At 40.5% G+C, this 14426-nt stretch overlaps 1 protein-coding gene and 1 long non-coding RNA gene across 5 annotated transcripts in view; one reads left to right on the top strand and one right to left on the bottom strand.

Moving 5' to 3' along the window:
* Nucleotides 1–547: 547 nt before the first annotated feature.
* Nucleotides 548–1319, bottom strand: LOC122233407. Of its 2 annotated transcripts, none has more exons than XR_006210950.1 (2): nt 1230–1319; nt 548–926 (listed from the first exon to the last, which is right to left on the bottom strand). It is a non-coding gene; the product is annotated as an uncharacterized LOC122233407 (long non-coding RNA). The 2 variants fall into 2 exon arrangements; XR_006210951.1 differs by having other exon boundaries at nt 548–901; nt 1230–1317.
* Nucleotides 925–14426, top strand: part of NLK (nemo like kinase) — a 163443-nt gene continuing 149941 nt past the window's right edge. For all 3 annotated transcript variants that reach the window (XM_042965398.1, XM_042965397.1, XM_042965396.1), the window contains exon 1: nt 925–2429. In XM_042965398.1, the coding sequence (XP_042821332.1) occupies nt 1972–2429 (458 nt within the window). In that variant the 5' untranslated portion in view covers nt 925–1971. The remainder of the gene's footprint in view (nt 2430–14426) is intronic.

Below are 14426 nucleotides of genomic sequence, written 5' to 3'. Positions count from 1 at the left end.
TATGAACTATCAGTCTACTGAGTTTCTTCTGTGACTGTCTTGTTGAGTAACCTTGGACCTTGAGTTTCGTTAGTTCGACATCCCTTTTTGCTCCCCCTATTTCTTCTCCACACTTGATGACTTAAAAAGGGATAGGATATGGCTCGTATCAAAGGACCATCTATGATTGGGACTCCGCCTTCTTCATCTCAGTCCCGCCCCCTTTCCCTAGACCACACCCCCTTTATTTGGCCCCGCCCCCAAAGAGGTCGCCGCTGATACGACAGTGAATTCTCCACAATCCTGACCTATAGGAGACATGAAGGGTGGGACCGAGATCAATCGTTTTTTCCATTTGTCAAATCTAGTGTCTATCTGGCCCCAGTCCCTTCCCACTTCATCTTCAAGCCAAGGATTGGTTGTTCTGTTCTTGGTCCCCGGCTCATGATTGGTTCTTTTATTCCACCCTCTCTTCCAGCTTTTGCGGGCGGGATTAGCACGCAGCTTCCTGCTCCTGCCAAAAAAATAAAAGAAGAAAAAGAAAAGAGGAGAGAGGCGAAAGAAAATGTCACGGAGATCTTTGGTTTTTAATTCGCTTTTAGTCTTGTCGGTCAGGCCAGACTCTGCCTTTTGATTGGTCTTTCTATCTGCCCATCCCGGATCGGGGGCGGGATTTCCCCAGGAGACCCACACCTTGTTGCCACTGGCCGAACAGTGCGCCTGTCTGAAGCTCCGGGCCCAGGATTGGAGGCAGACGCAGACAGGTGGGCGTGGATTGGCTAGGGCAGCCGGTCAGTGTGAGGCGGGGGCGGGGCCTCGGTGGCTGGTTGCGCGTGTCCGCCGCTGGCTCCGCTCTATCCGGCTTTGCTAGGGGAGGTGAGTCCGGCCGCGGCGGCACCGGCGGCTGAGGAGGAGGCGGCGGCTGAGGAGAAAGCGGCCGGCAGCGACTGAGGAGAAAGCGGCCGCGGGGACGGGAAGCCGGGTGGGGGGGAGGGGGGGAGACGGAGCAGCCTTGAGCCCTGCGGGGGCCGTCGCGCGGGGGGACCCACCCGCTCTCCCCCCCAACCCTCCTCAGCAGAAGCAGCCGGCGGCGGGGGCAGGAGTCAGCCCGCTTCCGACTGCACCCCGCCCGCCTCCCGGGGCTCCTATTCTTTGGCCCCGGGACCCTAACCTCATCCCGGGGCGGTTCCCTCTGTCTGGGCGTCCGAGTGCTGCCCACCTCTCTTTCATTCCTCCCTGCACCTCCTTACCTTCACTTTGCCCCGGTTCTCTTTCTCCTCTCCGTCCTGCCCTGTCGCCTGCTCTGCTCACCCTATCCCTCCTGCCTCCTTCCCTGGCTCTTTTCTCTTCTGGAAAGTTTAGTACCCCCCTCCAATCAGGTCAGCCTGACTAGGAGTGGGGGGAGATGTAGGAAGGCCTGAGAGTTCGAGGGGGGGGGAAAGCTGGTTTCCCTGGAAATTTCCCCCCATCTTTTGAATTTGGGGTGGTTGGAATTTTTTAAAATTGTATTTTTGAGGAGGTGGTAGGTGTTTAGAAAAGGATGTGGGAATGGAAGGGGTAGATGAGTCAACCCTCTTACAAGATTCCAAGGGTGGCGTGTTTCCTGATCCTTTTCGTGCGTGGAGTTCAGGGGGTCGGGAGGTTTGGCCTTTATTCCCACATTCAAAGTTGGAACCTCCCCCCAATTAAGGATGGAGTTTTAGTACCCACTTGTGGCAGGAAACCTGGGGGGAAGGGGTCCCTTTTTCCTTTTTCTTTTCTTTTTCTTTTTTTCCTTTCTTTTCTTTTTTGGGCAATCCACACCCTTCCACACACGCTCACCCCGAAATTAAACACCAAGATCCTCTAACTTGTTTGGATTGACTGATGAAGACCTAAAGCCAGTTTCCGCTCCATGTTTTTTGAGGTGGAGTGAGTGGTTGTTCTTCATTTTTAAATGGCCAAATGACAGCTTGACCCAGTTTGCTTTCCAATCAAAGGGCATTTTTTTGAATGTCTCTTTGTGGCGCAAGAGCCAACGCAAAAATGATGGCGGCTTACAATGGCGGCACATCTGCAGCAGCAGCAGGTCACCACCACCACCATCACCACCACCTTCCACACCTCCCTCCTCCTCACCTTCACCACCACCACCACCCTCAACACCATCTTCATCCGGGGTCGGCGGCTGCTGTACACCCTGTCCAGCAGCATACCTCTTCGGCAGCTGCGGCGGCCGCAGCAGCGGCCGCAGCTGCAGCCATGTTAAACCCTGGGCAACAACAGCCATATTTCCCATCACCGGCACCGGGTCAGGCTCCTGGACCAGCTGCAGCAGCCCCAGCTCAGGTACAGGCTGCCGCAGCTGCCACAGTTAAGGCGCACCACCATCAACACTCGCATCATCCACAACAGCAGCTGGATATTGAGCCGGATAGACCTATTGGATATGGAGCCTTTGGTGTTGTCTGGTGAGTATCCACAGAAAAACACGACTTCTCGTGGTTTCTTCTCACGTTGAGGTTGGGCGAGCCATCCGCCATGGCTTCCACCATGGTGACCAGCCGCGGAGCGACTCAGCTGTAGGAAGCCACCGCCACCGGTGAAGAGGCCCAACGTGTTGGCTGTCCGAGTTTGTGCTTTTGAGTCCTGGCGCGTTTTGGTAGAACGCCCTCTGATGAGTAACACACGTTTGCCGTCTACCAGACTTTCTGTTTAGAACCTAAGCGAGCCACCGGATGTAGGATCAATAGATGAATGTGTGAAGCGTGTATCCCGACAGACCTTGGTCATCTCTTAGGTTTGATTTAGTTTGAATCGGTTGCCTGATTGCAGCGGATGTCACCAGTGACCCCACCTTTGATTCCTTAATCTTAGTCTTGTCATTGGGTTAGACTTCGCATAACTACTTTGATGTCCCTTTTTGTCTTTTCATTCTTTGATTTGTAATCTTGATCCCCAGAAGGAAGATAGAGTTCATACTTGAACCAGTTAAGCCCTTGCTTGAGTGGTTTATTTTAAACCCTAAAGCTGCAGTTGGGAAGTATGTAGCTTTAGCTTTTTTGATAAGAATGCATTAAATATAGCATCACACATGAGTACCACAAATGAGGTCAGTAGACTGTAGCTATGCCGTGGCCCACATTCAGTGTAATGTTTTAGTGTCGTTTAGTGTCATTTAGTGCCTCTTAAGTTGCTGTTATCCCTTGGTTGGTTGCCGTAGTAGGAAGTATACTTTTCAAACATAGGAAACTGCTCTACTTTTGCTAGTGCTAGGATGTTTGAAAAAGTCTAAGCGCTTCTTAGATGCAACATTTTGTCTATTTACTCTTCTTAGGAAGATTAGCAGTTTGTAATAAAATGAATTTATCGTTGTAGGCCCTGTTGCTGTCAAAACTAGAACAAACAGAATTTTTTCTCAAGGATTAAGTATTCTGGTGTGGACAGATGAATTGATGTTTTCAGTGCGTTCAAAAATAGATGGTTGTTAATGTCTAGAAAAGCCCCCATCGCTACAGGAAAATGAACTCTTTGGAACTAGCCTGGTAAATGTCTCCTTTTGTCATTGTTTTTCACGCTATAATTGACGTGAGAATCATGTTTGCATTGTGTCTGGTCATCTTTATTTATAGTTCACATTTTATAATCTAGGCTACTAAGTGATCTGTTTTTTTTTAAACTAGTAGGGTCCAGTGTTTTCCCAGCTAGCTCTCCAAGGAGGTTGCTGCTGCAGTGCTCCCTTCTCCAAGGTGTATGCGATTCCTGGTGGGAAAGAGTGTAGCCAGTAATGGTGTCTCTTCAGTCGCTCTGCTCAGGGACCGGTCTGCTCCTGCCTTCTCTTTCGTATCCTGTCCCCACGGATTGCACCGTATCCTATCCCCAGGGATTGCACCGTGAACTTCCATTCCTTGCCTAACCCTTGAGGATTTCAGAGGTGTGGGACCTGGGGGGGCAGGGTGTGTGGCCCGGGACAAGGTGGTTCCTTGCTTTAAATTTTGTCATTGATTTCCTGGACTTTGTTTGGATTTTCTTAGACCTGGATGCTCTCTCTTATTTAAACGTTGTATACAGTGTTAAGAACTAGAGATACTGAAAGGGAAGTGGATTGCAGCATTCTTGACTACATTCTAAAGACGGTTCTACATTTCTCTCAAATGGTGATGTGACTTGTAGAGTTTTCACTTCAAGTCAGGGCTAAAGGAAAAGATTTTTTTTTTTTTAGGGGAGGAAGGTGAGGAACTGGGAATGCTGAAACATCTTCCATAGCAGACATTCTGGTAGAGGCTGTTCTGAGTTACATATGTATGAAAAACTGAATGTTTTTGATTTGAGTCCATTCTAGATTCTGTCATTGATTGAACGCCTTCTGTCACCGACAGAGTTGGCTGCCCGTACTTGATGCGTACCTCATTCTGTACACCATCTTCTATTGTATACCAGTTGTTTTGTGTTTGCCTTGTCTCACTACATTCGTAAGCCCCTCGAGGATACGGACTGTGCCTACCAGGGTACTTCTTTTCCTCCGCGGCACTTTGCACAGGGCTGTGGCATGTTCGCTGCTTGATTACTTGATTCCCTGGTCAGGTCCTTCTTTCTTTAACCAAGTTTGTCTGGTTAGCTGCATTGAGTGTTTCCAATCAGTTGTTACAAGTGAAGTACAATTCAGAATGAAAAAAAGGAAGAGTTCCAGGTGTGTGTTTTAGTATGCAAATGCTTTTCTGTTTTCATATTTACATATTGATGACCTGTTGTCTGAATTGCTTATTATATTTGGAACGTAACTGCCACGTGTATGACCTGGGTAAAGTTGTTAAAACTAGAGATTTGAATACCAGACCAGAGTGAATCGCACTAGTATTCTGAAACCCAAGCTAAAGATATTAGTAAGATTTTTTACTTTTTAACTAACTAGACCAGAATTTTTTTTTAATTCAAAAAATATCTAATGAACCTGAAACTGTTTTCTAAAATGATTAAAATGGGACATAAAAATATTTTCCCATTGATACATCATTTGATTAAAACATATAACTACTTGGGCATCATAAGATTTACTTAGATTCAAATATATTAAAAAAAATTTTTTTTAATGTCTATTTATTTTTGAGAGGGAGGAGCAGAGAGAGAGGGAGACACAGAGTCTGAAGCAGGTTCCAGGCTCTGAGGTGTCATCACAGAGCCCGACTTGGGGCTCAAACTCACGAACCGCGAGATCATGACCTGAGCCAAAGTCGGACGCTTAACTGTGAGCCACCCAGGTGCCTCTCTAATATATTTAACGCATTTTGCAAGCATTTTTCTTCTGGCATCCCACACAAAAGGACACTGTATCTGCTCTCATATCTTTTTCTGAACATGCACCCCAAATTACTGACTGATGTCTGAAAACATTGCATGTAATTTTGAACAATATTGTTTCTCCTGTATGTAGACACACACAGCAAGATATTTGTGGAAGTGGTATAGCATTTTACCAGTCAGATTTATAACTGAACAGTTTAGTCTACCAGCCTTGATTTATCTCTGAGCTGAATTTAACTAGTGGAATAACTTATCAGTATTGGACAGTTGTGTAAAAGTAGTGAATTACCTATTTGCTTGCTGGTAAAGATGGTGCTTTGACAGTTCAATTAAGGTTTCATTAACGACTGTCTGCTGTGTTTTATCTCAAAGTAAGGGTTCCAGTTTACGTGGTAATATGGTCATGGGGTAGCCTGAGATACATTCATTCTAATGATAGAATGTTGTTCATGGGTCATCAAAGCATCATATATAATTTGACCTTCTTTATCACACGTCAAGGCTCCAAATGTCCATTTGGACATTTTCATAATGCAAAACTGAAACACAAAATAACCCACAAACGGAAACCTCAGTCATTTGGTGAGGATACTGTTAATATCTATTTGTTGGTAGTTCACATTTGCCAGAGGAAAGTGAATATGCAGTGCTTAAAATTGTGACAACCTCACAACAAAGTATTACAGCATAAAGCTTCAGGGGCTTATGAAGTGCATATTTTTGAGAGTTGGAGGAAGTTGACCACATGAGGGAAGTTTGAAGACTGCTACACCCAGGCAGTTTGACATTGACAACCAGAAATTTTGATTGACTTAATGGCACATAGTGCCACCTTGATAATGAGTCTGGGAAAAGCTTCTACGTAGAATATTAGTAGTGTTTTGGTTTTTAACTGATGTGATTAATTGAAAGATCAAATACCTTGGGATTCATTTGGTCTGTTGCCTTTGTACTCCAAGTAAAGTTGGAGAAATTTGAATTTTATTATTCTAATTCTTTCAGCGAGTTACTTTTATGTAAGTCTTTCAAAACTTAAGCATCACTGTAGTGATACTTAGTTACTTACCAGCTGTGTCTCTTAAGTTGTTTAACCTCTCTATTCCTCATTATAAAATGAGGATAATAATAGCACCTCACCAAGGAGGATCGGTAAAAATGTGGTAATCTTTGTAAACCAATGATTACACTGTCTAGCATACAGTAAGCACTCAATGAAGGCTGTTTTTGTAATTATTGTTGGTAGAAAAAACTGTTGTGTTAATGTATGCAGAAGTGGCTTCGTATATGGCCAGGTTTATCAAGTGAAATCACAACGTGCAGACTATTTTTTGGAGGCATGACTTCAGATACCATAAAGTGTCCCCTTAGTTGTGCTATATGCTATATATGTGCTATTAATAATTTAAAACAAACACATTAAAATATATATAAAATACATGTTTGTGTGGACTTGGTAGGTGTTCTAGTCAGTTCATCTGCACTGTTTTAGAAAGTTTTCTGGATTTACATTGTGGGAAGGAAATTAATTTTTTCTTCTCAGAATGTAACAAATGAAGGACATCCTTATCGTCAAAGTTCAGCTTTAGTGGAAGCTCATTTTACTTGTGTTTGGATGAAAGAGTGTGAATTGCTAAAGAAGATCCTAGTGAGGTGGGGGAAATATGTGCGATTTAATGAAAAATTATTCAGTGTAAATCCTCATGCATGGCAGATACTGTCTAGCTTGCTCATCTTGTGAAAATTAGAGGTACCTTTTTTTTTCTGATGTTTTCCGTGGTACTTTTTTACTCCTCTAACAGCCAACTTGAATTTAGAAAAATGGGGAATGCTTTGGGATATGTTTGGGGAAAATCCTGGAGTTATGTGCACCAGAAAGAGCATACTGAAGTGTATTCTGTTATTAACTGTGTTTTACAGGTTAAGAATTTGTAGTATTGAGAAGTTTTTCTAACAGCCAGGATTAACTGCCACAGCTGGATTCTTTGGGGTGGTGGGGGGGGGCTGCTTTGTGAAAAGAGCTTTGAAGAAGCAGTGCCTGCACCATAAAAAGGAAACGGTTGCTCTTCTAGACATAACAAAGCATCCGTGTGAAACTAGAAATGTGGAAATCTATATTGTTAATTTTAACTACAAACGAACTTACTTTTAGAAACTGCAGGTTCATGGTCATAAAGTAGAGAAAGCAAAGAGAGAGAATAAAAGTAATACAGTCTAATGATACTGAACTGGTTTCTTGGTGATACAAACTCCATGGCATTGTAACATTGGAAGTCATTTTGTGGTTAGACTCCTGACAAGATTTTTCCAAATTATATTCAAAAACCAAAAATAAAGCCACAACACAACAAAAGAACTCATTTGTTTTATTCACAACACAACAAAAGAAACTCGTTTTATTCTTGGGCAGAAATTTTATGTTACACCATTGATTATTAGCTTAGAAGGAAAGAAGATAAAGATATTTTATTAAGAAAAAAACATTTCAGAAAGAATTGCCTTTTCAAACTAGCTAAAACGGCAATATCCCTCAAACTCACATGCAACTTTTTTAGCCATCACTCAGTACCACTGGTGCATGTCCTGGAAAAGAAATGGGGGTAGATAAAGTTACTCTTCGTATGCTTGCTAGAAGAAGAATATTTGCAAAATGTATTAACCGAATATATGTTTGAATCTAAGTTCTGGGGTTCCTGGAGCTTTACCCTCAAAGCATGGACAATTGTAGAAATGTTCCATGATATAAAAGGCTGTCCTCTAATGGAGTTCTGGAATATTTCATTATCTTCACAACCTGGAGTGTGAGAGTTTTCCCTGATTTCTGTATTGTAGAATTGAGTGACTATTCTTGGGCGGTTTTTATTAGATTTGCTGATGTCCTACCAGTTCAAGAATCCATTGTTTACATAATGTATGTTTCTTTGTTATGCCGATCTGATTTCTTTGATGGAAATTGTCAAAGCCAAAGAAACTTTTCCATTTGTCATCCAACCAAATGGAAAGAAGTCACTGGGTAGAAGCTCTTTCATTATAAAGTTGTTTTGGGGTTTTACTTAAAAAAAAAAAAAAAAAAGTTTGTTTATTTTGAGAGAGAGAGAGAGAGAAAGAGAATCTGAAGTCAGGCTCCACGGTGTCATGGCAGAGCCCGACACAGGGCTTCATCCCACCAATCATGAGATTATGACCTGAGCTAAAATCAAGAGTCCGATGCCCAACCTACTGAGCCACCCAGTTGCCCCTGGGTTTTACTTTTGATTCCCTGTGCATCCACAGTAGTCCAGTGAATTATTTGTTGATTGGGTCATCTAATGCAGATCAACAACGATTTCCTAACACGTTTGTCAGTTTGATCCAATTGTTGCTTAGGGGTAATACAGAGAGTGCCTGAGGCAACAGTTGTGATACTGTCAATAAGCATGTGACACATCATCATAGACTTAGTTGGTAGTTCTAAGGTACCTAGCCAGAAGACATTAGAAAAAATTTTAGCACTCTGGCATTATGAAAAGGAAACTAAGGAAACGATATTGAGTTGCACTTTAACAGTTAATTACAATGGTGTGAGTAGAGGGAGTGTGTACAGTGATGTCTGTCATTGATTATGATTGGCAGTCTTTATCTAAACCTAGTTTCATATCGGTGTTTTGAATTAGTTTGACTAATTGAATTATATCTACTATCAGAAGGTTTTGACATTGTTGGAACTCACTAGTCAGTGTGTTTTTTATTGTCAACCTGCTGCAGTGGACCAGAACTATTGTAGGTAATGAGGATATTTAATTCTACAAACAATTTTGCAAACTGTCAAGCTTCTGCTGTTATCTGTCCTGTGCTTGTACTGGGATACAGAGATGTTTAAGTCATGATACTGCCCTGAAGGAGCTTACAGTTAAGTAAACAGTGTGCAAAATAATATATCCCTGCTTTCAGGGAGTCTTGATGGAGAGTTGAAACTAAATTTGAAATCATTAAATAAAAACATAAAGATGTATTTTCACTTGTTCTCACAGTAATATTTATTGGTTATTGACTGTTTCCCAGGCCCTGTGCTGGATGTTAGGGATTTAAAGAAGATTATGATCTAGTGGGGGAGAGAGACTTGTAAATGGATGATTGTAATTCATTGCCATCAATGCAGCAATAGAGATATTCCCTGCATATTATGGGAACATAGAGGAGGGATTTCTCTGGAAGGCATGAATGCTTTCTACAAGAGGTAATACCTCCACTGAGTTTTAAGAATAAGAGTCAGCTAATGATGAAGGGCATTCTAGATAGTTGGGCTTATATGCAGGAGACCGTAGGGCTGGAGTTGCTGAAATATAAAGTGTAGTGGGGAGGTGGGAGGTGATAGGGTGGAGGGAGACAAAGTAGAGCTAGACCCTAAAATTGGAGTGTTCTGCTGAAGAGATCCCACTGGTACTGGGAGAGGGGCAAAATCTTACTCTTTTCATGAGTAAAGCACATATATAAATATATAGCTTATCTATAGTATTAAAATTTCATGAGGAGTCTCAGGGAAAAATGTCTGAAAAGGCTCCTTTGGGGCGGGTAATGAAATAAAGTTGAAACACTGGGAATGGCAACTGTGGAAAGTTTTTAAGAGAGAGACTTGTTCAGATATTTATATCTATGTATATAAAAGAGTGGAGATAGCTGAGGCCTGAGCCTTGGGGAATGTTCTCAGTTGTAGGTGGAAGAAATTATTGGAGGCAAAACTAAAGGGCAGTCAGATAGGAAAATGTGTTCATAGTGATTGACTACTTGTGCATGGCAGAAGATTGTTAGGAAGATGGGAGTGATCTTTGGTGCAGATAAAAAAGTCAAAGAAAATGAGGGTGGAGAAAAGGCTATTGAATTTAGCAGGTAGAACACACACATTTGAGAATGTGTGTGTGATTTTTTTTTCTCTCTCATGTATACATGAAATGTATATATTTGATTCTAAAGAATGTCTTAAATATTAGCAGCACTTTGTTTTATCATTAATAAAACTCTCCCAAATCCCAAGTTTTTATTTCTAGTTTAGTAAACCATAGAACTTGATGTTTATCATGTTCAAGGTGCCATTTCCTCGGGAAGAATTTTTTTAATGAGAGGGTAACAGAGTACTCAACTAAACTTGTTAAGAGACAAGATACTGGTCCTGCCTTGCTACCAACAACCCTATGACCTTGATGAAGTTATTTAAATTTTCTGGGTCTTTGGTTCCTCATTTATAAAATCCTGTGTTTCCTAAGTTTCTCTAATACAATTGTGTCAATGTTTATAAAGCATCATGGCTTTGTTTTTGGGAAAGTCCAACCTGCTAGTGACCATATGACAACTTTTTTCAGGAGTACAGATGTTGGATAGCTTCTAAAATTGTTTAAAGGAAGAATGAGATAAATGTAACCCTATTCCCATGTGGTAACTTTCATGGAGTTTTCAAATTTAAAATTTCAGATTTTAAATGTGCAGCTGTTCAAGAGATTTATTTTCTTTCATTGACATTGGTAAGGATTGTACATATTTAGTTATGAAGAGCCTACCTATTTGCAAATGGGCAATCGATTCCTTCCTGAATGTAAATTTGATACTGTTTTTCTGGTAATACTTTACCTTTTACTGTTTTAGATTTTCTTGCTTTCCTAAATATTTGGAGTGATTTTTAAAATTTTAAATAAAATCTAATATTAAATATTTTGTCTTTTTGTGTGTGTGTGAGTAATCAGGTAAAATGATTTGGGAGTCAGTGCTTACATTAGCAAGTTGGTTTACAATGTTTTGTTTTTAGGAATCTCTTTTTAAATTCTGAATTTGGCTAGGGAATTTACTAGTTTGCAGATTAACCTCCCACAAAATGAGCTGTGTCACAGCTTTAAGGCCCTAGCCGTCTAGGGCAATTTACAATGCCCAGAGATAGAGCAGGAGCGTGCCTTCCTAAAGCTCTTCCACAATAGGAAGGGAGCATTTTCAGAGCCCTCAACAAACCAGCAGCACTATCCAGTAGATATATAATTTAAGCCACATATGTGATTTTAATGTTCTAGTGACCATATTAAAAAATGTGAAAAGAAACAGGTGAAATTAGTTTTAGTAATATATTTTTATTCCATGTATCCAAAGTATTGTAATTTCAACATGTTATTACTATAAAAATTATTAATTAGGTATTTTACATTCTTCCCCCCCCCCCCCCCCCCCCCCCGCCAAAGTGTACTGGCTACCTTATTGACCAGCACAGTTTTAGAGTCTCTTTGGCCTTTATTGTTGTATACTGATTTCTGAACCAATCGTCGTCTGTAGAGATAGGATTACTTTTGGAGCAATCAGGTCCACTCTGGACCTGGAGATGGAGTCAGTTATAAATGGGAGTGATGAATTCCAGCAATGGATGCTGGGAAGGCAGTCATTAATTACCAAGAATGCATTCATCTAACTTATATCAGACTCAGAAGATCTTGACCAGGTGCGTTCATAGAACAAAGTGGAATAATGTTCTCCATAGAGAAGTTGTCCTAACTGCCCTGAATTATTGGGAGTATTTTCCTTTTCTTTTCTGAACCCTTGTTTGCCTAAGGTAGCAGAAAGGTAAAATTGGTACCTGATCCTTGCCATGTTTGCTTTCCTTCCCGGTTAGATCAGATATCCCCCATTGATTTCTTTCCTCTCTCAGTGTTGTGGTTTTGTTATCTAGATAAAGTTCTCAAGTCTTGTTTTCAATTTAAATAGTATAAGGCTCAGTAGTGTCAGGCAGCAAACACCTAACAGGGGAATGGACAACACAGAAACTTTTTGTTTATCCTTTCCTTGACCTAAAATTCCTGCTCTGAGCTACAGAGAAAAGGTGAAGAGAGACATTTGAACAAATAGATAAAATTAGTCATTTGACCCAGATTGCAGCTATTTTTTTTTTCTGTCTGCATGGATAAAAACCATCCTCCAATTTACATAAGCAGGTGATTTTTCTTACATGCTAATTTTCTTAATGTACCATGGCAGAGAGCTGTAGATTTGCAAATTGTGTAAGTAAATTGAAGTAAACCAGGTGACTTTATTTCACTTTATTATCTTACCAGTACAGAAGTACCCAAAGGGTGCAATTATCGGGTGATTATCTCATTGCACATCTAAGTTAACAGGCAGCCTGGTGCAAAGTTTTTTTTTTTCCCCCCCTTTCTTCTCCACTTCCCTCTCATTTTAGTTGTTTAAAATAGGAAACTATTGATTTCTGTATTTACCTTGACAGGGCTAAAAATTTAATAATACAGATGTGGGGAAAATTGAGCTTTATTCAGAGTAATCCAGAAGCCATAAAAATTGGCAAGTAATGTGGATACTGTGCAGAAAAAGGGACACATATATACTTGGTTTGGGTTTGAATCGCCTGAGAGAATTAGATGAGAACCTTCAACCATGTTTAATTGGTTGGCCTCTTCTGTTTTCCTTTTCCCAGGTTCTGCATGTTACAGTAATTGGGTTATTGTGAAGTTAACTGGGTGTGTATCAAAGCCAGTGTTCAAAATATTGATGTGTATTCTCTTAAAAATCAAAATAACTAATTACAAGTGTTTTAAAATAACATTTCAATATGTTAGAAATTTTAGAAAGGTACAACAGTTAGTTTTAGGGGCTCTTTTCCCAGAAGATTCCTGAGGACAAGTAATGTCAATCAATAAAGCACCTTCCTGGTATTAAAAGGGTATTTCCAAATAACAAATTCCAATATTAATCTTAGCAATTAATGCTTTTTAATTCCTCAGATGTGACAGTATTATTTACCTAGTGATATGTATGGAGATTAAATTATACTCCTTGTAGCTTTGAAGTAATGATTTTGAAATGAATCATAATTTTAAGCTAGCAAATTAAAAGTGTGGCCAGTCTTTTTATTCCCAGTGCTTCCATATTCTTCCTTTTCGGTTTACAGAAAAGTAGTCCAGAAGAACTTTGAGAACAAAAGCAGTTAAAGAATGAGCAGAGGAGGACAGGATTTAAGTACAAAGGGACTGTATGGGTTGGTAGTTAAGAGCCAGTGCTATGATTACAGTCTGGATTTAAATCTTGACTCTGCCCTCTTCCTAGCTGTGGGCTAATTATTTAACCTCTGAGTGCCTCTTGGTCATAGTGTGTAAAATGGGGATAGTAATAGTGTATGTATTTCATAGGGGTTGTTCTATAGATTAAGTGAATCAAGGTATATGTAGTCATAGAACTGTGCTTGGCCCTATGTAAATATTGACTATCATTATTATTATTATTATTACCAGTTTGAGTGAAAAAATAGAGCCCCTTCTGAAAGCTTATTAATTTAGGGCAAATAACTAACAGCTTTTGTCGGGCTGTTGATAGGTCTTAGGTGTGTGACTACTGCAGAAATTTCTTTTTTTTTTTCTGATTAGCTCCAACAGTTTTTGAAAAATTCATTCAAGTTGTAGAATGCCTTCCGAATGTAAAATTTTCTTTAGCACATAAAAGGAAGGTTTTTCCTTTCTCTTTTCCCCCTTTCTCTTTAACTTCCTCTTCCCACCCCATTATCAAAGTAATATGTTTATTATAGGAAACTTGAAAAATAACCTACAACTCAGATAGCCACTGACAGCATTTGGTGTATTTTTTCCCCCAACTATTTACCTGGAATGCGTGTGTTTGTAATATTATGAGTTGGAATCATGATTGCATTGGGTATTTACAATTTTGTATCCCGTTTGTTTCACTAACATTACAAAGATTTTGGCCTTATGAGGGGGGGGGGTGGTAGGACTAATTTTTTCATTCTCACAATCCTAGAGCTCTATCTTGAAAGGAACTAGACAGTTGGAGGATACTTTAGAATGCATCTAGAGTAACTGCCTCATTTTATAAACGGGAAAATTGAGACCCAGGGAAGCTAAGAGATTTGTTCAAGGTCACACAGCTAGTTAGAGGCTGAGCCAGAACCTTTGCTCTTTTGCTGCTTTACCAGTAATACCTGTTCACCTTAATGCCCATTGAAACTGGAGGAAGTGTTCTTGTAAAAGCAAAACAAAACAAATAAAAAACAAAAACTCTGTGAATGAAACCAAGAACAGTGCTTCTGAAAAAAAATAGAGTACTCCATTGGTTGCTTTTTGTGTGCCGGTGACTCTAAGGTTTCTGGTAAAAGTTTAATGTCATGAGCCACAAGCCTTTTGGTGGAAAACAACTCG

This window comes from Panthera tigris, chromosome E1 (assembly GCF_018350195.1).
Source record: "Panthera tigris isolate Pti1 chromosome E1, P.tigris_Pti1_mat1.1, whole genome shotgun sequence".
Taxonomy (NCBI): Eukaryota; Metazoa; Chordata; class Mammalia; order Carnivora; family Felidae; genus Panthera; species Panthera tigris.
Note: the sequence above shows the minus strand (reverse complement) of the source record. Positions and strands in the feature narration are given on the sequence as shown.